Genomic DNA, 27,558 nt, shown 5'->3' with positions numbered 1-27,558 from the left:
GATTAGTTCCATCTTGGAGGCTGGGGAGTCCACCTGACCAGAAGGCATTAAATCTCAGTTTGAAGAGGAGGAATAAGATTTGGGAAGCTCCCACCCAAGCAGCCGCTGCATGGTTGGGGCTCTAGAGGCTGCAAGAGCCAAGGGATCAGTCCGAATGGTCAGCTCAGGCAAGTGTCAGCTCAGGCATAGTCACCATTATTAGGGAAAACTGCTGGGAGTCTGGCCCTGGGGTTGTCGTCCCGCTCCATCCCTGAAGGAGGTGTGGCTATATGGACAAGAGGACAGCAGAGAATCACCAGTCAAATGGGTGCCTTTCTCCAGAATCAGGCAATGATGTTAAAGATGAGAAGCCCAGGTAAAGATTTTTAAACCATGTTCTGTGTAGGAAGGAAGGATTACTTTGCACCTAAGGACTCAGGTTCTAGAGCCAAACTGGCAAGGGTCATATCCCAGCTCTGTCACCAGCTCTGTCATGGGTGTGAGACCTGTGCTGTCACACAGTACCCACTCAGAAGCCTCCAGGCTCCGTGGTACTCGGCTGTTGCCATCTTGAAATTCTTAAAAATTTTTAAATTATTGCCTGTGCAGTCCAGTTCCTTTAATCTTCACAAAAGCCTTACTAAGTAGACATTAATATGCCCATTTTACAGATGAGGTAACTGATGAAATGGAGGCACCCAGTATGGGCTTTCTAAAGGAACTGGCGTGGCCCTGCCAGGGGGTAAACAGCAGTAAGGGAATTATCTGCCCCTAATTTGGTTCTTACTCTGCTCTTACCCTCAGTTCCAGGCCTCTCACAGTGTCATAGGCCCAGGAAGAAGATAAAACCCAGTGGATCCTGGGCTGTAAGTGCACTGACAGCCAGAGCACTGGCTCTGGACTCAGGAGTTAGAGATAGAATTCAGAGCGTGATTTTCCGGTTGACCTTGGCATGTACATTTCCCTCTCTGAGTCTCAGTTTCTCCATCTATAAAATGGCACAGATGCATTCTGAGGTCTCTTGCCACACCCTTGTATTAACCAGGTCTTTTATGTTCTGTATTCTGATGCCTTGACATCTGGGGCCTTGCTGATTCTGGAGGGACTGCCCCTCCCAGAGCTCGCCCATCCCTAATGATAGGAATGAATTTCCCCTTCAAGCGTGCCAGAGCCTGTACCCCAACTACCTTCTTTACCAGGCCCTCCACATCTGGCCACTGTCATCCTGCCCTAATCACTCCAGGCCAAGTACCTGACAACTGTGGGAACTCCCTAAGCCCCAGAGCCCATTGCAATCGGCTGCCAATCCCAAACCTGCTTATTCTGCTTCACCTCTGCCTTCCCCCCAGTAACCAAGATAAAGGTTCTTGCGCCCAATTCCTCCTTCCTTCCTCTGCCTCCTGATGCACCGGGTGCCTCACCTTGTGGCCCACCATGGTGGTGTCACGCCCCCTCCTCTGGGGAGCTGTGGGTAACAAACTATCTTTTCAGTGGCAGTTGGCTCCTGATCCGTGGCCTTACCACACCTCAGATTGTCTATTAATACACTATATCTTAAAACAACCCTTTTATTTATGAATTCCTTTTTTGCACTGTCTCCATTCCAGACACATTTTAGAAACAGCAACCCATTTCAACCTCACAGTAGCCCAATGAGGTAGATAACAGCTGTCACCCCCATTTTAGAAATACAAAACCGAGGCACAGAAAAGGGAAGGTTCTTGCCTCAGGACACACAGCTAGTAAGTGCTGAGCTGGGATGCAAACACATGCACTATGGCTCCAGAGTCGGTATTAATATTCTGGTATGCCACTCTCCATGTTTTGGCCTCATCCATACTAATAATCAAGAGGAAAATAGTAGGCACTCTCCAAAGTTCTCAACAGCAAGGCGGGAGGTCAGCTGATTTCCCTCCTGCACGTGGCCCGTGCAGCTGTGTCTCTTGGTGTTTACCCTCCCCTGTGTCTCCTGCCACCAGATTGGCTGGGCTCAAAGCTCCAAGTCCAGAGGGTGAGCCATTGCTAGGGAACTTTTGCCCTGTATGCATCTCTGGCACCTCGTCCCAGACAGATTTCAAAATGTCACCCCGCTATTTGCATTTCAGGAGGATTCATGCCAAGCTGTGGAAGTGGAGAGGGAGGTCAGGACCAGAGCAGAGAGCCACAGTACAGAAGAGCAGCTCCCATGCCTGCAGGTCTCTAGGAGTTTGGAGAGGCAGTACGGTCCCACCCCTCAGCTCTGTCCCCCTCCAGTCCTGCCCTCTCCAGCTCTGGCTGCAAGCTCTTACCCCCCGAACACCCCCGGCCACCTCTAAGACACACCCTCCCCTCCCCAGAGTCTGCCCTCTTTTATACTGACAGCCAGGACTAAACCCTCCAATTACAGGTAGCCAGAGATTCTTCAAACAATTTGTTTCATAAGTGTTTTTGCCTTCCTGGACTCTAACCTTAGTGTGCTGTGGGCTACCAGGGCAGACACCAGCACACAGAGGCCTTTGGACGAGGGGAGGCTGTGGTCTGGGGTCCTCAGAACAACTCGAAAACTTTCAGAGCAACTCCCAGCCCCACAGCTGCCCAGCTGGGGAATTAAGGGCAAATCTTTTCATTTCCCTGGGCTTCTATTTCATAGAGTTCCATGCTCTTATTTTGGAAACATCTTAAATCTCATTCAGTCTCCCTTCTGATGCCTAAATTAACTTCACAGTATTCCTGCTAAGTGACTCAGCCTCCTGTTGCACACCTGCAGGGTCAGGGAACTCATTACCTCTCCAGGCAGGGATCTTTGGACAGAATGTTCTTACAATAAAGGGACTCCCTCTCTCCATAGTCTTTGGCTCTATTCATTCATCCATCCCTCCATCTTTCCTTCCATTTATTCATTATTTCATTTATTCATTCATTCTCCAAACATTTACCAAATGCCTGGCACTATGCTAAGTGTAATGGATACAAAGATAAATCCAAGACATGTTGCTGTAAACTGGACTGGATCCTGAATTTTTCTAGTTTCCTCAAGTATCTGGCTATGACTCTCCAAACTAAAGTTTCAAGTTTTTTCCCACCCTTCTGATTTGGAATCACTAAGCACAAAGACTGTCCTTGAATCTCCTTGGAAGGGAACCCATTATAACAGGTCCTCCTGACTACCCAGATGACAGCCAAGTATCGGGGACTTACACCTTGGGTCCTCATTTCCTTTTTTTTTTTAAATTAATTAATTTATTTATTTAGTTTTGGCTGCGTTGGGTCTTTGTTGTTGCACACGGGCTTTCTCTAGTTGCGGCGAGCAGGGACTACCCTCCGTTGCAGTGCACAGGCTTCTCATTGCAGTGGCTTCTCTTGTTGTGGAGCACGGGGTCTACGCACACGGGATTCAGTAGTTGTGGCACGTGGGCTCAGTAGTTGTGGTACATGGGCTTAGTTGCTCCACGGCCTGTGGGATCTTCCCAGACCAGGGCTCAAACCCACGTCCCCTGCATTGGCAGGCAGGTTCTTTTTTTTAATATATAAATTTATTTGTTTTATTTATTTATTTTTGTCTGCGTTGGGTCTTCGTTGCTACGCGTGGGCTTTTCTCTAGTTGCAGAGAGCAGGGGGCACCTCTTCGTTGCAGTGTGCAGCCTTCTCATTGCAGGAGCTTCTCTTGTTGTGGAGCACGGGCTCTAGGCATGCGAGCTTCAGTAGTTGTGGCACACAGGCTCGGTAGTTGTGGCTCATAGGCTTATTTGCTCCACGGCATGTGGGATCTTCCTGGACCAGGGCTGGAACCCATGTGCCCTGCATTAGCAGGCAGATTCTTAAGCACTGCGCCACCAGGGAAGTCTGGCAGGCGGATTCTTAACCACTGTGCCACCAGGATAGTCCTTTGGGTCCTCATTTCTCAACTTAAAAGGATTCCTCTAGACGCTAGGAACTGCACACCTGCTGGAGACCTCAAAATCAAATTGACTAGGAAAAGAAGTAGCCAACATTGAGGTAGACTACTTCCTACCAAGACATTGGATCCAGAAAGTTTCATTCCATTTCTCCTTTGCTATTTGACCATTCTTTTCCTAATTCTTACACCATGAAAATATTTTATGATTCTTTTGTCCACCTTTTGCCTTGCTCTGGCCTGGAAAGATAATGCCATTGCTCAAATACCATTGCAAATAATGGTAATCCAACCACCAAATGGCCATTAGATTTGCCACGATGGTGGTGATTCTGTAGTTTTTCCTGTCACAAACTTACCCTGATTTCCAGTGCCTCAGTTTCTCTGGAACAAACTCAGTCCCCTCTGTACTGTGTCAGACAGCGTGACCCTGGGGGTCCATTTCCCTGTCTCTGATTCCCTGCCTGTGATCCCAAACTGTGTACAAAAAGATGGACACAAGGCAAGGATAACTGGAATAAATACGCCTGTGTGGTCTATCAACCCTCAAATTTTATTGACCTCCATGGCTGATGCCTTTCCAGCCCTGAGACACAGACTCAAGTGGGAATTATCAGAAGGCATTCATTATTCAGAATTAGCTTCCTGGGCTTCTCTGGTGGTGCAGTGGTTGAGAGTCCGCGTGCCGGTTCAGGGGACACGGGTTCGTGCCCCGGTCCGGGAAGATCCCACGTGCAGCAGAGCGGCTGGGCCCGTGAGCCATGGCCGCTGAGCCTGCGCATCCGGAGCCTGTGCTCCACAATGGGAGAGGCCGCAACAGGGAGAGGCCCGCGTACCGCAAAAAAAAAATTAGCTTCCTTTGGCAGATTACTACTCTCCCGGGTAGGAGTAAGTGCAAATGAGGCTGTGATCTGAAACCTCTCCTCAACTGTTAAAAGTATTGCAGGATCTTCTGCTAACATAATGGTTGCCCAACAAAAATCCTTAGACTCTCTAGACAGGTTGTTTTTTGTTTGTTTGTTTTGTTTTTTTAACATCTTTATTGGAGTATAATTGCTTTACAATATTGTGTTAGTTTAACAAAGTGAATATATAACTGTATAACAAAGTGAATCAGCTATACGTATACATATATCCCCATATCTCTTCCCTCTTGCGTCTCCCTCCCTCCCACCCTCCCTATCCCACCCCTCTAGGTGATCACAAAGCACCAAGCTGATCTCCCTGTGCTATGCGGCTGCTTCCCACTAGCTAACTGTTTTACATTTGGTAGTGTGTATATTGGACAGGTTGTTTTTGATAATAAAACTGCCATTGATTATCTTTTAGATGAACAAGTAGGTGTCTTTGCTGTGGACCACGACACTTGAGGCACCTGGATTAACACTTCTGGGGAAGCTGAACATCAGTTGAGCATGAGATCACTGAGCAAGCCACATGCCTTAAGAAAGTGACTCTTTCAATGGGGTCTTTCCTTAACTTATTTGATTTTGATTGATTTTAGGTCTTGGGGACCACAGCTTTAAAGTACACTCTAGACATTGGGAATTATCCTGCTTCTAATAATCATAGTAATCTCCCTGGTGTGTTGTAGCCTCTCAAAATCTTAAATACATATTCGTAGCTAATCTCCCTAAGACTGGAACATCAGAAAAGGAACAAAGAGAATAACCAACAAAAAAAATGTGAATCGAAAATCATGACCTCTGAATACAACAGAGATTCAGCAAAGAACATCATGACCTGTGAAGACGACACAGAAGATCAGCAAAAACTTCAGAGTGGTAGCTGGGAGTGGCACTGATGCCTTAAATTTTTATCACGTCTCTCAGTTAAGCTGAGACTCTGACCAAAAGCAGAAAATTGTCAAAAGAGACAACAGTCCCAAAATGGAATCACTTGCACTAAGCACACATCACCAAACAGGTTTAATATCTAACTTAATTATAGTTCAACTTCTCCCAGGAATAAAATGTTAAACCAGTCAATCTGGAACTGCCTGGTCAGCACCAGTGAGGGCATTGGCCTGATAGACCCCTGCCATCCCCTCCTTTAAAATTTTTTTTTTATTGTGGTAAAAGTCACATAATATAAAACATACTGTTTTAACCATATTTAACTGTACAGTTCAGTGGCACATTGCTGTGCAACTCTCACCGTCATCCATCTACTGCATTTTTCACCTTCCTAAACTGAAACTGTCCCCATCAAACACTAACTCCCCATTCCCCCTCCCCATCCCGCCAACCCCCTAGCACCTGGCATCTACAAATGTACTTTCATACTCCATGAATTTGACTATTCAAGGTACCTTGTATAAGTGGAACCAAACAGTATTTGCCTGCACCTACTGTATATTGGAATGCATTTTTAAGGTTAACTTAATATATGTCCTACAAACAGATTGTACCTTCTTTTTTTTCCCCCTGTGCTAAACAATAGGTTCTCATTAGTTATCTAGTTTATACATAGTAGGATATATATGCCAATCCCAATTTCCCAATTTATCCCACCCCCTTTTCACCCTTGGTGTCCTTTGTTCTCTATGTCTGTGTCTCTATTTCTGCTTTGCAAATAGGTTCATCTGTATTATTTTTCTAGATTGCACATATATGTGTTAATGTATGATATTTGTTTTTCTCTTTCTGACTTACTTCACTCTGTATGACAGTCTCTAGGTCCATCCACATCTCTGCAAATAGCACAATTTCATTCCTTTTTATGGCTGAGTAATGTTCCATTGTATATATGTACCTCATCTTCTTTATCCATTCATCTATTGACAGGCATTCCATGAACTGGCTATTGTAAATAGTGCTGCAGTGAACCTTGGGGTGCATGTATCTTTTCAAATTATGGTTTTCTCTGAGTATATGCCCAGGAGTGGGATTGCTGGGTCATATGGTAATTCTATTTTAGTTTTTTAAGGAACCTCCATAGTGTTCTCCATAGTGGCTGTATTAATTTACATTCCCACCAACAGTGTAAGAGGGTTCCTTTTTCTCCACACCCTCTCCAGCATTTATTGTTTGTAGATGTTTTGATGATGCCCATTCTGACGGGTGTGAGGTGGTACCTCACTGTAGTTTTGATTTGCATTTCTCTAATAATTAGTGATGTTGAGCATCTTTTCATGTGCCTCTTGGCCATCTGTATGTCTTCTTTGGAGAAATGTCTATTTAGGTCTTCCGCCCTTTTTTTGATTGGGTCGTTTGTTTTTTTGGTATTGAGCTTCATGAGCTGTTGTTATATTTTGGAGATTAATCCCTTGTCAGTTGCTTCATTTGCAAATATTTTCTCCTATTCTGAGGGTTGTCTTTTCATCTTGTTTATGGTTTCCTTTGCTGTGCAAAAGCTTTTAAGTTTAATTAGGTCCCATTTGTTTATTTTTGTTTTTATTTCATTACTCTAGGAGATGGGTCAAAAAAGATCTTGCTGCAATTTATGTCAATCCGGAATTGCCTGGTCAGAACCAGTGAGGTCATTGGCCTGATAGACCCCTGCCACCCCTTAATGTAAGGTGACCATGCCACAAAAAATCCACTCTTATTTAGTAACTTCCTTGTCCCACCTCCTTCTGCCTATAAGAGTCTTTCATTTTGTATAGCTCTCTGAGCATCTTTCTTTCTGCTATATGGGATACTGCCCGATTCATGAATTATTGAATAGAGCCAATAAGATCTTTAAATTTTACTCAGTTGAATTTTTACCTTTTTAACACCTTTAATTCATGTCAATTTATAAACTTCCATTTATGGAAATGGGTAAAATTTTCTTTTTGAACAATTGCATTAAAACAAAAAGAATTAATTCATTTAAGAAAACTGCTAATAGGAACTTCCCTGGTGGCGCAGTGGTTAAGAATCCGCCTGCCAATGCAGGGGACATGGGTTCGAGCCCTGGTCCGGGAAGATCCCATATGCTGCGGAGCAACTGAGCCCATGCGCCACAACTACTGAACCTGCCCTCTAGAGCTCATGAGCCACAACTACTGAGCCCATGGGCCACAACTACTGAGCCCATGAGCCACAACTACTGAACCCGTGTGCCACAACTACTGAAGCCCGCACACCTAGAGCCCGTGCTCCACAACAAGAGAAGCCACCGCAATGAGGAGCCCGCACACCGCAACGAAGAGTAGCCCCCGCTCGCCACAACTAGAGAAAGCCTGCGTGCAGCAACAAAGACCCAACACAGCCAAAAATAAATAAATTAAAAAAAAAAAGAAAACTGCTCATAATAGTACAGATGGTATGCTGATATGGCTAAAAATGTGATGTTAGCATGAGAGTAACAGATTCCAGAAACACTGTATATGTCTAGGCTGCATTGAAAAATTTCATAGAATTCCGGGTTCATAGAATGTTGATCCAAGGTGGATGGCACATGAGGGACCCCCTCAGCCCTCACCACCCCTTCCTCTCACCACTCCCTTTCCAAAAAGGACGTCCGAAGTCACCCTGTGGGTTTCCAGACCTCTGGTCCCCCAGCGCAGCGTTCTCCACCACGAAGACTCTGCCTGATTAATCCCATGATTAATGGACAGAGTCCAGCTGAATGGTCCTGGGCTCAGACTTGTCCAGTGCTTGTTCTAGTATGTGCTCGCCATGTATCTGTTGAGTGAATTGATGGAGACGGCAGGGGTCTGATTTGGAGCTTAGAGGTGTCTTCTTTCCCAAGACCTGCCCAGCTACTTAGGCATTAAGGCCAGTATAGGATTTTCTTCTTCAGACTAGTTCCATATGGCAGTTTCCCAAGTTAAAAGCTGTAATCTCTATCAAATGCCACTGAAACAAGAGCTGTATCACTTACAGCTGGTGCGACCCAGGGATGGGGCACAGGTTAAGCAAATTGAGGTCTGGCTTGATGCCTCACCCATTTCTGCAGAGTCATCATGAGCCAGGAGTGGGCATGCAGGCTGCAGACACTTCAAGGTCTGGGCGTAGCTGCGCGTGTTTGCGGAACTGTGGGTGTCACAAGAGGGCATGTGATGGAACAGTGGGGCTGGGAGAATAATTCATCCTTACCTTTTATATTTTGCTAAGACAGCATCCTGCAGTCTTCATAGTCTAAGAGCCAGGTCTGTCTCAAGTTGCAAAGGCCAGCTGGCCAGGGCAAAAGGCAGGATGTTTTTGCCTTAACAGCTGTGTGTGTGTGTGTGTGTGTGTGTGTGTGTGTGTGCACGCACGCACATGTGTGTGAGTGTATGAGTGCAAAGTGATTAGAAACAGCTTTGTTTTCTGCTTGGGAAGACAGCCTGGGTTGTTCATTGTGGATAGAGATAGGGGTGTTCTTTATTAGGGTGTTCTTTAGGACCCATGTTTCTTTCCTGGTAAAAGGGAGGAGCCCAGCCCAGGTCAGTCTTTGTAGAAGCAGTCACCTCTGGGGCCTGACTCTACTGCTGTCCCAAACTCAGCCCTCACCAGCCTGCCACAGTGGCTAGAATGGGTGCAAATGAGCATCACTCTTAGAATGTGGGTCTCCAAAAGCTTCATTTCAGCTACAACCTATGACGTTGGCCAAGAACCCGTGAGCTTTTCTAAGATTGTCATGTGCTTTATGGTTGCCCAATTCTTCCTAATGTTAATATTGGTCTGGCCTGGACAAGGTCAGTTTTGACAGATGACAGTTGGAAAACAGTGCAAGCATTGAGAAGGCACAGCTGCCTCTTCAGTCTGCTGCCCTAGAGACAACCCCTTCACATCTGCTCCCTCTCCATGGACAAGAACAAATTTCACATCTCACGGCTCCGGTTAACACAATGTTTAGAGTAAGGTCTATAACACTGTGCAGCTTTTGTTCAAGTCTCAGCTCTTCCTCTTGCTTGCTGTGTGACTGTGGGCCATTTCCTTGTCCTCACTGGGCACTGGGAGATCACAGTATCAATTCACAGGTTTATTTTGAGAACTAAGTGAGATCCTACATACAAAGCCCTCAGCACGGTCATTCCCACACTGTGAGTGCTCGTAAATATTTGTCAAATGAATGTCTGAGTGAATACAAGTGGAAAATACTAATAAAAACACTCGCAGTATTATAGCCAGGAAATGTCTGTTGCAACACAAATTAGAGATATAACCTTCCAAAATTTTTCCTCCCCAAAGAAAGATATTTTTTATATTATAATGGGATATTGTACATGACTAGATTTTTTATTTTAATTTATTTTTAAAATTTTTTTAAAATAAATTTATTTATTGATTTATTTATTTTTGGCTGCGTTGGGTCTTTGTTGCTGCACGTGGGCTTTCTCTAGTTGAGGTGAGTGGGGGCTACTCTTCGTTGAGGTGCGTGGGCTTCTCATTGCGGTGGCTTCTCTTGTTGTGGAGCATGGGCTCTAGGCTCGCAGGCTTCAGTAGTTGTGGCGTGCAGGCTCAGTAGTTGTGGCACACAGGCCCAGTTGCTCTGCGGCATGTGGGATCTTCCCAGACCAGGGCTCGAACCCATGTCCCCTGCATTGGCAGGCGGACTCCCAACCACTGCGCCACCAGGGAAGCCCTAGATTTTAAAAAATATTTATTTATTGAAAGATTATCCACACACCATAAAATTTCACCTTTCTAAGGCGTACACTTCAGTGGTTTTCGGTATATTCACAGAGTTGTGCAACCATCACCACTATGTAATCCCAGAGCATTTTCATCACCTCAAAGAGAAGCCTCTACGCATTAGCAGCCACACATCATTCCCCTACCCCAGGCCTGCAGCAGCCACTAAACTACTTTCTGCCTCTATGGATTTGCTTAATCTGGACATTTCATACAAATAGAATCATACAATATATGTCCTTTCATGTCTGGCTTCTTTCATTAGCATAATATTTTCAAGGTTCATCCATGTTTAGCGTGTACCAGTACTTCATTTCTTTTTATGGCTGAATAATATTCCGTTGTATAGATAGATATTATTTTATTTGTCCATTCATCAGTTCCTGGATATTTGGGTTCTTTCCACTTCGGGCCATTGTGACTAATGCAGCTATTTGTGTACAAGTTTTTGTATAGATATGTTTTCAGCTGTTGTGGGTATATACCTAGGAGTGGAACTGCTGGGAAATCTGGTAACTTTGTGTTTGATTTTTTTTAATTTTTAAATTTTTTTAGCCTCATCACATGGCATGCAGGACCCTCAGGGATCGAACCCGCGCCCCCTGCAGCGGAAGCATGGAGTCTTAATCGCTGGACTGCCAGGGAAGTCCCTGTGTTTGATTTTTGAGGAATTGCCAAACTGTTTCCTAAAGCAGTCATAACTATATTATAATCTGGTTTTTTCCCCTTCACAATAGATCATGACTGTCTTTCCTTGTCAATAAATAGAGGTGTGTATGACTTCCCTGGTGGCTCAGTGGTTAAGAATCCACCTGCCAATGCAGGGGACACGGATTCGAGCCCTGGTCAGAGAAGATCCCACATGCCACAGAGCAACTAAGCACATGTGCTACAACTACTGAGCCCGCGTGCCACAACTACTGAAGCCCCCACACCTAGACCCCGTGCTCTGCAACAAGAGAAGCCACCCCCGTGAGAAGCTCGCGCACCGCAACAAAGAGCAGCCCCTGCTTGCCTCAACTAGAGAAAGCCCGCACGCAACAACAAAGACCCAATACAGCCATAAATAAATAAATAAATAAATAAATAGAGGTGTGCATCACTAGTTTGAGTGGAAGCATAGTATTTCCTTAGAGAGCTGTACCAGAATGTATTTAGAGAATGTCCTATTGTTCAACATTTAATAATTCTGTAAAACAGGCTTTGAGCATTTTCCTTGTGTCCCTAGTGAGTAAGTGGCACTTTCACAGGTGGACTCAGAGCACTTTGTATCCCTCTACTTTGGTGCTTTCAGACTGCACTGCAATCTACCTATCACCTCTCCCTGCATCTGTCTTATTTATTACATGGTGAGTTCCTCCAGGAGATGGAACATGTCTTGAATTTATCTTTGTATCCATTGCACTTAGCATAGTGCCAAGTATTTGGTAAATGTTTGGAGAATGAATGAATGCGTGAAATAATGAATAAATGGAAGGAAATATGGAGGGATGGATGAATGAATAGAGCCAAAGACTATGGAGAGAGGGAGTCCCTTTATTGTAAGAACATTCTGTCCAAAGATCCCTGCCTGGAGAGGTAATGAGTTCCCTGACCCTGCAGGTGTGCAACAGGAGGCTGAGTCACTTAGCAGGAGTACTGTGAAGTTAATTTAGGCATCAGAAGGGAGACTGAATGAGATTTAAGATGTTTCCAAAATAAGAGCATGGAACTCTATGAAATAGAAGCCCAGGGAAATGAAAAGATTTGCCCTTAATTCCCCAGCTGGGCAGCTGTGGGTCTGGGATTTGCTCTGAAAGTTTTCGAGTTGTTCTGAGGACCCCAGGCCAAAGCCTCCCCTCGTCCAAAGGCCTCTGTGTGCTGGTGTCTACCTTGCGTAGCCCACAGCACACTAAGGTTAGAGTCCAGGAAGGGAAAAACACTTATGAAACAAATCGTTGAACCTGTAGGTGACTACCTGTAACTGGAGAGTAAAGTCTGGGCTCTTGATTTAAAAGAAGGTAAATTCTGGGTGGGCATGGCTTACAGCCCTAAACAGCAGCCCACAGGGAAGGGTGGGAGAGCTTTTCTGTTATTTCCAGATTAGGCTACTGAGCAACTGGGGCGGGAGCCTGTGCAGAGAGCTGGGGGCGGGGACTGGGGGCGGGGACTGGAACAGCCCCTCTGAGCAGGGCCGAGACCTGCGGGCACAGGAGCTGCTGTCCTTCCACGATGTGGCTCTTCGCTCTGGTCTTGTCCTCCCTCACCACTTTCACGGCTTGGGGTGAGTCCTCCTAAATTCAAATAGTGGGGGACCTTTGGAAATCCTTGTGTGGGACAAGGGGAAGGAGTGACAGGCATGGTTCTGCAGCAGTGCGCGCTCTGTGGACTTGGACCCTCTAGCCCAGCCGGTTCCGCGCAGCAGGAGACACAGTGGACTATAAACACCCTAGACTCGGCTGCACACCGCCACACCAGAGGAGGACAACCAGCTAACCTCCTGGTTGGACAACCAGCTAACCTCACCCTCCAGTTGAGGACTTTGGAGAGTTCCGTATCTTTTCCTCTTGATTACTAATACGGACGTGGCCAAATCCTGGAGGTTAGCTTTACCAAAATATTAATACCGCCTCTGGAGGCAGAGTGTGTGGGTTTGCATCCCAGCTCAGCACTTACTAGCACTGTGAGCTTAGGCAAAGGACTTCCTTTTTCTGTGCCTCAGTTTCCCCCTCTGTAAAATGGGGGTGAAAGCTGTATCTACATCATTAGGCTGTTGTGAGGTTGAAATGGGCTGTTGTTTCTGAGAGAGTGCCTGGAATGGAGAGAGTGCAAAAAAGGGATAAAGAAGTTGTTTTAAAAGACAGTGTTGGGCTTCCCTGGTGGCGCAGTGGTTGAGAGTCCGCCTGCCGATGCAGGGGACACGGGTTCGTGCCCCGGTCCGCGAAGATCCCACATGCCGCGGAGCAGCTGGGCCCGTGAGCCGTGGCCACTGAGCCTGCGCGTCCGGAGCCTGTGCTCCGCAACGGGAGAGGCCACAACAATGAGAGGCCCGCATACAGCAAAAAAATTAATTAATTAATTAATTAAATAAAGACAGCGTACTGGAACTTCCCTGGCGGTCCAGTGGTTAAAGACTCTGCACTTCTACTGCAGGGGGCGCAGGTTTGATTCCCGGTCGGGGAACTGAGATCCCGCATGCCTCGCAGGGCAGCCAGAAAAAAATGACAGTGTATTAATAGACAATTTGGGGTATTCTAAGGCCCACAGATCAGGAACCAACTGTCATTGAAAAGATGGTTTATGAGTCAACTTCCCCACAGGAAGGAGTACAGAACTACCATGGTGGGCCTGGAGGTGAAGCCCTGGGTGGGTCATAAGACACAGGGAAGAAGGAGGAACTGGGGGTGAGGGGCTTTATCTTGGCTGCTGGGGGGAAGGTAGAGGTGAGGCAGGATAAGCAGGTTTGGGATTGGCAAAGTAGCCAATTTCAACAGGTTCTGGGGCTTAGGGACTGCACAGTTGTCAGGTACTTGGCGTGGAGTGATTAGGGCAGGATGATAGTGGCCAGATGTGGAGGGCCTGGTAAAGAAGGTAGTTGGGGTACAGGCTCTGGCACGCTTGAAGGGGAAGTTCATTCCTATCATTAGGGATGGGCGAGCTCTGGGAGGGGCAGTCCCTCCAGAATCAGCAAGGCCCCAGATGTCAAGGCATCAGAATACAGAACATAAAAGACCTGGTTAATACAAAGGTGCGGCAAGGGACCTCAGAATGAATCTGTGCCATTTTATAGATGGAGAAACTGAGACTCAGAGAGGGAAATGTACATGCCCAAGGTCAACCGGAAAATCATGCTCTGAATTCTCTATCTCCTGAGTCCAGAGCTAGTGCTCTGGCTGTCAGTGCACTGACAGCCCAGGCTCCACTGGGTTTTATCTTCTTCCTGGGCCTATGACACTGTGAGAGGCCTGGAACTGAGGGTAAGAGCAGAGTAAGAACCAAATTAGGGGCAGATTATTCCCTTACTGCTGTTTACCCCCTGGCAGGGCCATGCCAATTCCACCTTTAGAAAGTCCATACTGGGAACTTCCGTGGTGGCCCAGTGGTTAATAATACACCTGCCAATGCAGGGGACACGGGTTCGAGCCCTGGTCCGGGAAGATCCCACATGCTGTGGAAACTAAGCCCGTGCGCCCCAACTGCTGAGCCTGCGCTCTAGAGCCCGCATGCCACAATTACTGAGCCCACACACTGCAACTACTGAAGCCACATGCCTCGAGCCCATGCTCTGCAACAAGAGAAGTCACCCAATGAGAAGCCCACGCACCACAATGAAGGGTAGCCCCCGCTTGCCACAACTAGAGAAAGCCCGCGCACAGAAACCAAGACCCAACACAGCCAAAAATAAATAAAATTAGAAAAAAAAAGAAAGTCCATACTGGCTGCCTCCATTTTCTCAGTTACTTATTCTGAAAAATGGGCATATTGATGTCTACCTAGCAAGGCTTTTGTGAAGATTAGTTTAAAGGAAGTGGAATGCCCATGTAGCACATAGTAAGTGCTCAATATACTAACATTACATATAACACAAGTGGTAACTGCTGCTGTTACCTCTCAGCCAATCGCCCTCTTTTTCACCCTTGCCAGTTGGACATCTGTCCACTTCATCTCTCTTGAAGGTTATCATCGGATTTGTCTGTAAGACCAAATCTGGGTTATTCTTTTCTGTTCTGGCCACATACTTTGAGAGAGAGGTTGACCTTGTGTCTATATCTAAAAGGGAACAATTGGGAGGATGAGAGGCTGGAAATCGTTTCCTGTTAGGATGCTTAAACAAACTGAAGCTGTTGAGGACGGACAAGAGAAGACTTGAGGGATGGGTATGAACATGGGTCACTAAGGCTGCCTGTCACATGAAGGTGCAGGATGTCCCAGAGCAGGTAGGACCAGGACTGATGTGGCAGCTGCAGGGAGATGCATTTCAGCTCAGTGAGAAAGAACTGTCTGCTCCATGAGAAGGGGACAGATGGAATCTGAGCCCCAGTGTTGCTCCCTCTGGATGACCGTGCTCAGAGCCAGCAGAAGGAGCCTCTTCAAGCTGATTGTGTCACTCTCTTTTACTCCAGGACGGTTCACCGCTGCTCATTTACCCACTAGATAAAGCCCGAATCACTGGTCTGGCGTTTGAGACCCTCCCAGACATGAACCTGTCTCATCCAGGATTATGTTCCTCCCCCATTACTCTTCCTGACCCAAATGGGCCAATCGCTCTTCCTCAAGCAGGTCTTGCACTTTGCTGTTGCAGAGCCTCACCTCTGCACAATCTCATCTCTGTTTATACCTTTAAGCACCCTCTTCCACCTCCCCTTGTCACTCCTTCCACTACTGCAAGTCCCAGCTCCAAGGTCACTGCCTCCATGAAGCCACCAGGCAGAAGGCCTCGCTCCCTCTTCTGTCTCCTATGGCACCTTACTTGGTACCTCTCTCAGGACACGGACCACTTTCTTCCCAGCAGTAGGGTCAGGTATGTTTGTGGCTCATCCTCCACATAAGGCCAGATTTCTGAGAAGAGCAGCCTGCTCTTGTTCATCCTCTCATCCAGCGTGCAGCTCGGCACCAGCATCCAGTGATTGTTTCTAGATGCTCCTAAGTGGAAACTGAATGCCTTCTTCATTCCCAGTGGCTCTTCGTTTTGCATTTATGTCTTATTGGATGCTGTTATACCTCCAATTCCAATTCGCTCCTTCAGAGAGCGCTGTGAGTTAAGAAGGACAGTTAGCTTCACTCTCTCTTACATAAGAAGAAACTGAGGCTTAGAGAGTTGAGGGGACATTCAAGATCACGTGGCAAAAGTAACAAAATTCACCCAGAGTCCAGTTCACACCTTCACCACTGACATGTCCTCATTTCCTCTCAATGTCCAGCAGGGCAACCACCCTCACCGCCTGTTGTGGACACCGCGCAGGGCAGAGTCCTGGGGAAATATGTCAGCTTAGAAGGTTTTGCACAGCCTGTGGCCGTTTTCCTGGGAGTCCCTTTTGCCAAGCCCCCTCTTGGATCCTTGAGGTTTGCTCCGCCACAGCCTGCAGAACCATGGATCTTCGTGAAGAATACCACCTCTTACCCTCCCATGTAAGTCAAGGTGTGACTCTGGCATCTTCCAGTGGGGATGTTAGCCTCAAAGGGACGCAGGAAGGAGCCAAGGCAGTCCTCTGAGTGGCTCATACTTCATCCTGGAATCCTCAAGATACTGTAGATCGTTAAAAACATCCCAGGGGCTTCCCTGGTGGCGCAGTGGTTGGGAGTCTGCCTGCCGATGCAGGGGACGCGGGTTCGTGCCCTGGTCCGGGAGGATCCCACGTGCCGCGGAGCGGCTGGGCCCGTGAGCCATGGCCGCTGGGCCTGCGCATCCGGAGCCTGTGCCCCGTGGCGGGAGGGGCCACAGCGGTGAGGGGCCCGCGTACCGCAAAAAAAAAAAAAAAATTCCAGAGCTCTCATAGCATTCTAGAGCCCTTTATTCAACTACTATTTATTGAGCAACTTTGCCAGGTATTTTCTAGTTTCCTGGAATCTATTAGTGAACAGAACAAAGATCCCACCTTCATGGAGCTTGCATTCTAGCAGGGGCAGATAGATAGTAAACAATATGCAAATTAATAAATAGACTATACAGTATGTTAGAATATGATAAGTGCTGTGGAAAAAAATAGAAAGTTGAGCAGGTGAGGGGTTTCGAAAGTAATGATTCTGTTAACCTAAAACAGTAAAACAACCAGATATTTTACCAGCAAAACCAGAGATTTATTTGGGAGCAGCAAAGAATTGCAACTGGGGACATACAACTATGGCAAACCACATGCAATTCTGGTAAAAGGAAAGGAAACTCTTTTATAGAGGCAAAGAGGAAATTAGGAGGCATTGTTATAAACAAAAAGTCCATTGGAGGAAACTGGGAGTTTGTTATGTAGTGGCTTTTAATTGGCTGAGTAATGGTAGTCTCTGATTGGCTGAGCTGTTGCCAGGCAAGAAGGAAATCTTTCCTGTAGTAAAGTCGTGTCACTTCTGGTCAGAGGTACACAGTATGTCTCTTCCTAGGGGGATCTGTATTGAGGTGGAGTGATATCTTCCTGAGATCTCCCCCTCCTGACCTCCAGATTCCATTTTAGTGAGGGTTCTCTTTATTAATTTTCACAGTTCTATTCATTTTCCTTCTTGAACTTTACCGTAGTGGAAAGTGAGGTGGGCCAGGAGATGTGTGGATGGGTAGTGCTTTGGGGTGTTGACTGGGCAAGTTCTCAACTCCCAAATGTGTCTAGGTACCTAGTCACAAGCAGAACAATGGTTGAGGTGTTCTAGTTAGCTGGTCAAGTTGGGCAAGAAGACTCACAACTCTCCCCCAAGGCACCTTAGCTGTCTACAAGCATTGATTCAGACCTTATTTATCTCAGCAAGAGATTTCTAATAATTTCCAGGGTCCTGCCTCTTGCTGAATTTTCTTTTCTTCTCTTCTCTCCTTACTCCCTTCCTTCCTTACTTCTTCCGTTCTTTTAAAATAATATTCATTATTTTTATTTCCTGATTGCAATTAATATGTTTTATTTATTTTTATTGCAAGTATACATTTTATTTCCTGATTGCAAGTAATAAGTAATACATACTTATTACATAAAAGTGAGAAAATATAGGTAAGTAAAGGTAAGAAAATGAAAATCATACACCACCTAGCAAGAACTGTTGTTCATATTTTAGATTCTATTTTTCCAGTCTTTTATCTGTTGCATAATTTCTCCCTTAAAATGTAATCACATAATTTTCTGTACCCAATTCTAATGTGTGTGTTTTTTTCCCCCGCACCAAAAAGCAATTCTCACACACCATATGTGTGTACAACAATTTAGCTAATTCTGACGCTCTCTTCCTAGAGATAGCATCAGATTCCACAGATTAAGGGCTCAGCTCCACAATAACTCCCTCTGCTTCAAATGCCAGTTCCATGTCCAAGTTGTCACCTATGCTTCTGACCAACTGGCTATAAATTAGAGGTTCCTGTGACCCCCCTCCTTAGGTTCTATTAATTTGCCGTAGCAGCTCACAGAACTCAGGAAATTAGCTTTTTCACTGGATTACCAGTTTATTATGAAGGATATAAAAGGATACAAGCCACTAGCCAGATGAAGATATCCATAAGGTGAGGTCCCTAACAAAGGAGCATCCATCCATCCTTCTGGAGTTTGGGACCCAGCACGGTGGCAATTAGAAGAGTTCTGGTTCACCTACCAGGACGCCCTCTGAACCCTGTCCTTTGGGTTTCATGGAGCTTTCATTACATGGGCAGGATGATTGAAAACATTAGTCACTGGTGATTGATTCCTCTCCAGCCCATCTCCCCTTTCCAGAGGTCGGGCCTGTGGCACAAAGTTCCAACCCTCTAATCACATGATTGTTCCTCTGGCAACCAGTTCCTGCTCTTAGATGAGGTCCAAAAGTGACCTCATTAACCCAACAGTATACACCACTCAGGAGATTTCAAGGGTTTTAAGAGCTCTTCAGCAGAAACTGGACAAAGATCATATACATATTTCTTCTTATATCACAATATCATATTACACGATACAGATACTTTATTTTTTTAATTTATTTATTTTAATTTATTTATTTTTGGTTGCACTGGGTCTTCGTTGCTGCATGCAGGCTTTCTCTAGTTGCGGCCAGCGGGGGCTACTCTTCGTTGTGGTGTGTGGGCTTCTCATTGCGGTGGCTTCTCCTGTTGTGGAGCACAGGCTCTAGGCATGCGGTCTTCAGTAGTTGTGGTTCACAGGCTCTAGAGCGCCGGCTCAGTAGTTGTGGCGCACAGGATTAGGTGCTCCATGGCATGTGGGATCTTCCCGGACCAGGGCTGGAGCCCATGTCCCCTGCATTGGCAGGCAGATTCTCAACCACTGCACCACCTGGGAAACCCCAAGACAGATACTTTAGATGCCTGTTTTGCTCATGAAAGTATATCATGAACATCATTCTATGTCATTAAATATCACACCCCGACATTTAATAGCTGCATTACATTGCATATTGAATCATAATTATCGCACCTCTTATTTTGGATTATTAACTGTTCTTGATGATTTTGATAATATAAGTAGCACTATGATGAATATCCTGTAGCTAAATCTTCATGCATGTTCATAAATATTTTTGGATAAGTTCTAAGAAATAACATTTCCGAGTAAGAGTATTTTTAAAATTTCCCTTCAGAAATATTCCAACTGCACCCCTTTAATTAATATATGAAAACCTCCATTAACTGAATTTTTAACAATGTTTTGGGTTATTAAAAATGATTTTGGGCCATTGAATAGGCAAAATAACAGTAATTTTTATTATCATCGTCATTATATATATATTATTCTCTTTATTCTACATTTATCTGAATACTAGTGACATTGACTTATTTTTCTCTTTTTAAACTTTTGATTGTCTTCTTTTATGAATATTATGCCCCTTGCCTTGGTGATCTGGGGAAAGCACAGTGGGGAGTGGTGGTGGTGGTGGGATGAATTGGGAGATTGGGATTGACATATATATACTAATATGTATAAAATAGATAACTAATTAGAACCTGCTGTATAAAAAAATAAATAAAATTAAATTAAAATGATAAAAAGAGAATCTCCAATAGGGCAACCAGTAGTTCTTGCCTGTGATGGGTTGATGATAGAATTTTAGCATGTCAGTGCTGCAGGACCGTTATGGAAATCACTCCCCTCATTTACACAGAGGAGCAGACTGGGGCCCAGAGCAGGCAAAGAATTCACCCAAGGAAACCCAGCAAATTAGGCTGAGGCAGGACTAGAACATAGTTCTCCTAAAGCTGCCCCACAAATATTTCACCCCTGACCTGTTGTAGGCCGTAAATAACTGCCATTTGAGTGATTTCTCCTGGTTTATGGAAGTGTCCCGTGGACTAGAACATGTTTCCCTGTTGGCAGAATATGGTCACCCTATAGCGGGCATCATACAGCGCCCTGCAGAGAGCTGGTCTGGACCCAGGGCATGCAGGAAATGGTCCTTTCCCCGGCCCATCAGCATATAGGCAGCCTCCTTCCTTGACTCAGGACATCCCAAAGGCCCCAGGAAGGGAAGAGGGTCAGGCCTCACCATACCTGGTCTGGGGAGACCTTGGTGAGCCTGAGAAGCCCCCATCAGATGCCCCTGGTAGCCTCCTACCTAACCCAGTGTCTTGAGTCTGGTGAGAACAACTCTATTTACTGCCCTAAACCTGCCAGTCCAAGACCTGGCCTGACCGCAGGAGACAGCTCCTTGGTCAGCTCTGATTGAACTTCAAGAATTCTTCTCTCTCCTTGCCCCTCCCAGGTGCTCCCAAGACCCAGCGGCGGGGCAGAGGATCTCAGAGCTCTTTACCAACAGAAAGGAGAACATTAACCTCACGTTTTCCGAAGACTGTCTTTACCTAAATATTTACACTCCTGCTGACTTGAGGAAGAGAAGCAGGCTGCCGGTAAGCAGTGGGAACAAATGGTCAAGGCTGGTGTAGACTGGAAGGGGATGAAGACAGTGTTGGGTTGGGGCGTCTTGGGCCAAGGCTGTTCCAGGGGCCCCAGGCTGTTCCCCAGGGGCCCCAGGGCTTTCTTTACCACCACAGCCAAACTTGACATCAGGGAACACAGGTTTTCCACACCTCAGTTTCCCATAGTGACAGACATAGGGCCTCTGGGGGAGTTTGCTGTACGTCTGTAATGAACATTTTAATTTGTCTAAGGTCTCTCATGCTAATAGATGGACAAGAGGATTACTCTTAATTGTTAGATTAGGAATCTGATACCCAGGGTGGCTAAGACATAATTTCCAATAAAGTCAGAGCTGGAAGGAATCTTGGAGATAAGCCAACAACCCAACCCTTGTGTTACAGATAGAGAAACTGAAGCCCAGTGAGGGGAAGGCGAGGTCATAGAGTAGGGTTGGCAGGACTAGAGCACCAGTCTCCTGATCTTCAAGTCACGCTCTTTGACACACACACACTAGCAAGTGGAGCCTGTGTGTGGCCTTTCCTCAGCACACAAAGACCTTCTCTGACAAACTTTCAGTGTCTCAGTGTCACAGGTGGAGGGTGCTGAGCCTGGAGCAACAGAGAAGCACTTTCCTTTGCCTTTGCCAACTATCAAGATGTTATTGTAGATAATTTCACTTCCTAATTTGCTTTGACACAAGCTGATGACCCAGTGAGTCAGCATTTCCAGAATAAATGGAAGCCCAGAGATGGGGCAGCCTTCCAGACTCAGGCTGGAGGGTGGGGCTGGTCTGCTGGGAAAGGAGGGGTCAGTGGGGTAGAGACAGGAGGGGTGTGAGCACCCAGCCATCTCCCAGGAACACCCCTGGCATGGTGCCCAGATGTGGAGGAGGGCATCTGTGAACTTGTGACTAGAAGGTGGCCCTGCACATGCTGGGCTCAAAGAGGTGGGGACAATTGTTAATTCATTCATTCATGCATTCATTCATTACCCTAGTACATACTCAGTGCCCCCATATGCATAGCTAGAATTGGAGGTTAAGAGAAAGGAGGAACATAAAACCATGACCACACAGCCCCTGCCTTCGAGGATCTTAGCATCTGGGTTGCACAGAGCTGGACTAGCTTCTTCAGCAAATCACTGCTGGCCAGCCATTGGCTCAGCCTGGACTCAGAGGTGACTGCACACTCAGTCCCTCTGCCCGGAGGTAGGCAGGGATCAGAGATGTAGGAGGAGCAGGGGCTCCAGGAACCTGAAGCTGGAGAACCTCTACTGTGGACACAGGCTCCGGAACCGCAGGGTCTGGGTGTAAGTCCTGGTTCCGCCTTTTACTAGCTGAGAGACCTGGCTCTGTTTCCTCAAATCAGGGATAATCACACACAAGTGTTCAATGATGAATATCAAGATTTATGTCAGTATTTGACACAGCACACAAGGCAAGTCTTGCTGATGCATTAGTTAGAGTTGAAGGGAAGAAATTCCTCCTGCCCCAACAGCCAGCCTACTGCACTGTGGCCATTGGCTGCCATGTGCTGGGCAGCTCAACATGTGGACTCTGGAGCCAGACTGCCTGGGTTCAAGTCCTGCCTCCACCACCTATTAGCTGCGTGACCTCAGGGTGGTTAAGTGCCTCAGCTTTCCTGTCTGTGAAATGGGACAATAGTAGTCCCTATCTCGTGGATGGTTTATTTTTAAATGCTTAGAGCAGTACTTGACACATAGTTCATGTATGAGTTCTTTGATTTTTTTATTAACAAAATCATTATACTGTTATTTTAGCCATTCTCACTTTCTTGCTATGTGAACTCTTTAAATTCAGGGCCATGCATTATGAATTGTCATGTCCACTCTCATCCTTAATTCTTACCACAGTCCCTGGCACCTAGTAGGTTTTCAGATCATATTCATCAGATGATTGAAGACTTCTTAGAGGAGGTGGCTTTTAGGCTGGGCTTTGGAGGATGGGTGAGATTTGGGGAACAGAGGAGGCAGCGGAAAGGCCTATTAAGAAGAGGTACCACCCGGGGCGTGTGCTTCTTGACATGGTCACCATTCACGTGAGAAGTTTATTTCACCACACAAAAAGTAACTAAGGTGAGGCTGAAATAAGATTCTAACCACGGGCTGTTGCATGCGGAGTGTGCTGAGCTGCGTGAGGGGTCCAGGAGTGAGGACGGTGGGAGTGTTGGGGAGAAGATGATGCTCTTAGCCTTGGCTGTTCCCGTGATGATGTTCTCAGCATGAAGAGCACTGGCAGGAGGTGGCACTGAGGCAGGGGAGACCGGCGAGGGCAGCCAGGGTGCACTGAGTGGGGTGGTGGCCTGGGCCACAGCTGGGAGAACGGGTAGATGACCAAACCAGACAGCCTCTTGAGGTCTTTCCCAGCTCTGCTTCCTATGCCCTGTACGGTTGCTTCCTCCCCATCCAGGTGATGGTGTGGATCCACGGAGGAGGTCTGATGTTGGGCGGGGCATCAACCTATGATGGGCTGGCCCTCTCTGCCCATGAAAACGTGGTGGTGGTGACCATTCAGTACCGCCTGGGCATCTGGGGATTCTTCAGGTAAGACACTGGACTCTCCTCATGGCCCATTGACCCTCAGTGTGGGAGTGCTAGGACCCCACTCTGGTCCTGCAAGCCCCCAAAGGGATCTTTGCTAGGTTCCCTACTAAGACATGCAAGTCCCCTCGTAATTGGGCTCTACCTACCTTCTCCTTCCCCAGCCACCCTGGTCCACTTACTTGCATGTAAAATGCCTAATCTGCCTGACAAACTCCTATTATTCCTGCAAAGCCCAACCCAAATGTTACCTCGTCTGAAATGCTGATCTCTTTTTCACCTGTGCTGCCCAGCATGTTGCATACCTGTAAGATGACAGTTAACATGCGGCGCAGCAGTTAGAGGCTTATACGTCTTACCTCACGGGGAAGTAAAGAAGGAGCGGACTCACGTGGGAGCTCCGTAAAGTCTTGTAGGTGGAGGAACGGGCGGCTGGAACTTGGAGGCTGTAACGAGCACCTGACTCCAGTGGACACGTCTACGGGGAGGAGCGTAGGGCCCACTCACCCCATTTCCTTCGTGGAGTTTGGCACATGCGTGAGCGAAGGCTCGAGTCTCCTCCATGGAGTCTCCGTGGGGACAGGAACCGGACTTCCTGCAGGCACAGTTACTGAGCCTTTTCTGAATGCACCAGCCCCAGGACCTCTTACCCTCAGATGGCTGGTGGGTGGGCTGGGGGAGGGGTGGTCATCTCACTGGAAAGACCTATGGGCTGGAGGAGGCTTGTCCCAGGCGAGTCATGTCCCGGGATGTGTCACCTTCACTGAGACTCCTCATCTCCCTCCCCCACGGCCCACGGCTTCTCCCAGTTACAGTATAACTGCGTACACTCCCCCTTCCTCTCCCCCAGGCTCTCCTCTACCATGTCAGGGTTTCACCCCGACCAGACACCACACTGCTCTGGTCCAGGTCACCAGCGGCCCAGCCTTGGCAGCAACCGCACGTCACCCCTCAAATCTTTTTGAAAAATGTCCTTCTCTTGGCTCCTGGCCACCTCCTCCCTCATGGCTGCTCCTTCTCGGCCCCTCCCGGCCCCTCCCCCTCCCCGTCTCAGCCTCTGTGTGCATCTTCTCTGTCCCACTGGTTCCCTAAGTGACCTCAGGGGGTACTTCCAAGCTCCCTATTTTTAGCCCATTTCTCCTTTGAAACCCGCAGGTACATCATTAACTACCTCCTGCCATCCCCTTGGGACACCTGAGGGCGCCTCTCCCTTCCACGGACAAACTTAACCCTTGACTCCCAATGCCCCTCCCCCCAGACCCTCCTCCTTTCTCCACAGGGCCTCCTGCTCAGCTGCAGGCAGCTCCACCCTTCCAGTTACTCAGGATAAAACCCTGTGGGCACTTGGATTCTTTTCTTTTCCTCACACCCCACATCCAGTCACCAGCAAGTCCTCTTGGCTCCACTTTTACAATATATTCAGAATCCAGCCACTTCTCACCTCCTCCCTTGTAGTCACCCTGTTCAAAGCACTCTGTGTCTCTCCCCTGGATTGTTGTAATAACACCTACTTTTATAACCCTGCTATTTTACACCATGTCTGATCCACACAGTAGCCAAAGTGATCATTTAAGACATAAATGGAATCATGTCATCCCTGCAATGGCTTCCTAACTTACTCAAGATGACATTGACATCTTTACTAAGGCCCTCAGGGCCCTCTGTAGCTGTATGTCCTAGACTCACACTTTTGTTCACTGGACGCCGGGGCCTTTGCATGTGCTGTTTCTTCTGCCTGGAATTCCCTTTGGAACTGTAGAATAGTAGATACTCAATAAATAGATGTGGGATGGATGTATAGAGCGCTACAGTGGAACAATGCTGCAGGATGGGAGGCAGGTGAAGACCCCAGTGTCAGGGCTGTGGAAGCCCAGCCTTTTCCAGAAGCCTCACCCAGACCCCCCAGCCCCATCTGTGGTCCTGAGGGCCCTGCTGTGACATCTCTGCTCTCAACCCCACCCTGTCCTCTTACTCACAGCACGGGGGATGAACACAGCCGGGGGAACTGGGGTCACTTGGACCAGTTGGCCGCACTGCACTGGGTCCAGGAGAACATTGCCAACTTCGGAGGGGATCCAGGCTCTGTGACCATCTTTGGAGAGTCAGCAGGAGGGGAAAGTGTCTCTATTCTTGTAAGTATTCCTGGCCCTGATGTGGCTACCAATGGGACCCCTTGCAGACCAGCCAGTCTAGTCATGGGACCTGGATTCAAGGCTGACCCTACTATGTGCAGCGTCAGATGGTGAAAAGTTATGGCCAAACTTTCCTTGGTCCCCAGGGAGCTCAGAGCTCAGCTTAGCATCCTGGGACCATATCTCCAGCCACGGCTGCATCGGAGACATTCCTCCTGTCCTGTGTTGGTTGAGCTCTTACTCTCCTTCCTAATCATTTTACCATTAGTACCCACCTTGCTCCTCTTGGGGAGTAGGAGTGGGTGTAAATTCTGAATAAAAAGAGGCAACCATGCAGTTGGGTGCCATGTCATTATTTGGCTTGAAGCCAGATCTACAATTCAAGGGGACACAAGCACTAAGAACAGGTCAGAGGCCTCCTCTGAGGAGGTCTGATGGCTTGTTCATGCTCAGGAAGGAGGGCAGCAGCCTCTGGGACTGAGGATGGAGCTGGGCTGGGGGAGGAGGGGTAGAGAGAGGAAGGAGGATGGAAGGGGGGATGGGACCCGGGAAATGGAACACAGACACGACCTGGGAGGCTGATGTGGGAATGGGAGTTGGGAGACACCGAGGGAAGCAAAGGTGGAAAACCAGATTAGAGGTGCTGGGAGCTGTTAGAAACCCTCCAGCTGCCTCACAGTTGAGCAGAAGGTTAACACTATTACTGTCTTTTTAAAACATATGTTGGGTTCATAGTTGAATATTCAGAGGAAAATGTTTTTAGTTTATAAAATGGAGAAAAAAGAAAAGCATAGATAACTCCCCCAAAATAAAAAGTCATCCACAATCCCCTTAGCCAGGGATTGTCACCATGGACAGTTTTTTTTTCTAGTCTTTTTTCCGTGAATCTATCTATCTATCATCTGTCATCTATCTACCTATCTATCTGTATCTATGAATTTTTAAACAAAAAAGCTTCCTTAATATTATAACACAAGTATTTCCCTAACCTTTAGTTATTCTTTCATATTTTTTGTGTGTATAGTCGAGTATAGTATAGTATTTCATTGTAAGAATGAAAAATACCTTATTTACCCAATGTCATATATTAGAACCTTGCGTTATTTCCACTTTTTACTGTTATAAATAACACGAACATTTTAGAGATTTTTATGTGCCTCCATGATCATTTTCCTTAAAATAAATCCTAAGTAATGGAAATGGGGAATCAGAACTGTGCCTTTAAAGTGTTGCTAGGAATTGCTGAGCTGCCTTTCAGATACTTTGATTGTTATAATCAGTGTGTGCCACACACTTCCTGTTTTGTCCTTCACTCTGCTCCTGGCTCCTTCCAGCTGAGGTTTTCTTGCAGAAGCCAGGCCCCATGGTCTCCAGGGGAACAGCCCAGGATAGGGCTGTGGATGGGGGTAGCTCTTGAAGACCCCTCCCCGTGAGCGTAAACTCCCTTTCTCGCCACCCTCCTCCCAGGTGTTATCTCCCCTGGCCAAGAATCTCTTCCACCGGGCCATCTCTGAGAGTGGTGTGGCCCTCACTTCTATCCTGGTCAAGAAGGACATGAAGGCCGTAGCTAAGGTAGGTCTCACACTGGACTGTCCCCACACCCTTTGCTGTGCTCTCCTGGAGTTGTCAGGGTCTTTCTTGCTGTGGGAGCCAGCTGACATCCTCAAAGAATCACAGAAGTGAGCGTGGCTGAGCAGGGAGGGCAAGGACACACCTCATCCCACCTCCACCTTCTACCGCTGAGCAAACTGGGGCAGAGAGCAGAAGCACTTGCCAAGGTCTGCGAGTGATCAGAGCAGAGCCGGACTCAATCTCATGACTCTGGACTGCCAGCCCCATGCACTTTCCACTGAACACGCTTCCCAAAGTGTTCCAGGTGGGGTGCTGGCCTGGACAGTGGTCAGTGAACTGTCATCCTATCTTGCCTCGCTCAGGGTCTGAAATCTGATGAACTCATTGGTACT

The 27,558-nt window shown here is 47.1% G+C and overlaps 1 protein-coding gene across 2 annotated transcripts in view; it reads left to right on the top strand.

Moving 5' to 3' along the window:
- Positions 1-12,612: 12,612 nt before the first annotated feature.
- Positions 12,613-27,558, top strand: part of LOC307066436 (liver carboxylesterase-like) — a gene marked incomplete at both ends in the record, with an annotated part of 28,620 nt that continues 13,674 nt past the window's right edge. Inside the window, 6 exons of one of the 2 annotated variants that reach the window (XM_079723590.1) lie at positions 12,613-12,664; positions 16,305-16,509; positions 20,749-20,893; positions 23,332-23,465; positions 25,441-25,594; positions 27,062-27,166. In XM_079723590.1, the coding sequence (XP_079579716.1) occupies positions 12,613-12,664; positions 16,305-16,509; positions 20,749-20,893; positions 23,332-23,465; positions 25,441-25,594; positions 27,062-27,166 (795 nt within the window). Of the gene's footprint in view, positions 12,665-16,301; positions 16,510-20,748; positions 20,894-23,331; positions 23,466-25,440; positions 25,595-27,061; positions 27,167-27,558 lie in introns of both variants that reach the window. The other variant, XM_079723589.1, reaches the window with a different exon arrangement.

This window comes from Hyperoodon ampullatus (assembly GCF_949752795.1).
Source record: "Hyperoodon ampullatus genome assembly, chromosome: 18".
Classification (NCBI taxonomy): Eukaryota; Metazoa; Chordata; class Mammalia; order Artiodactyla; family Ziphiidae; genus Hyperoodon; species Hyperoodon ampullatus.
Note: the sequence above shows the minus strand (reverse complement) of the source record. Positions and strands in the feature narration are given on the sequence as shown.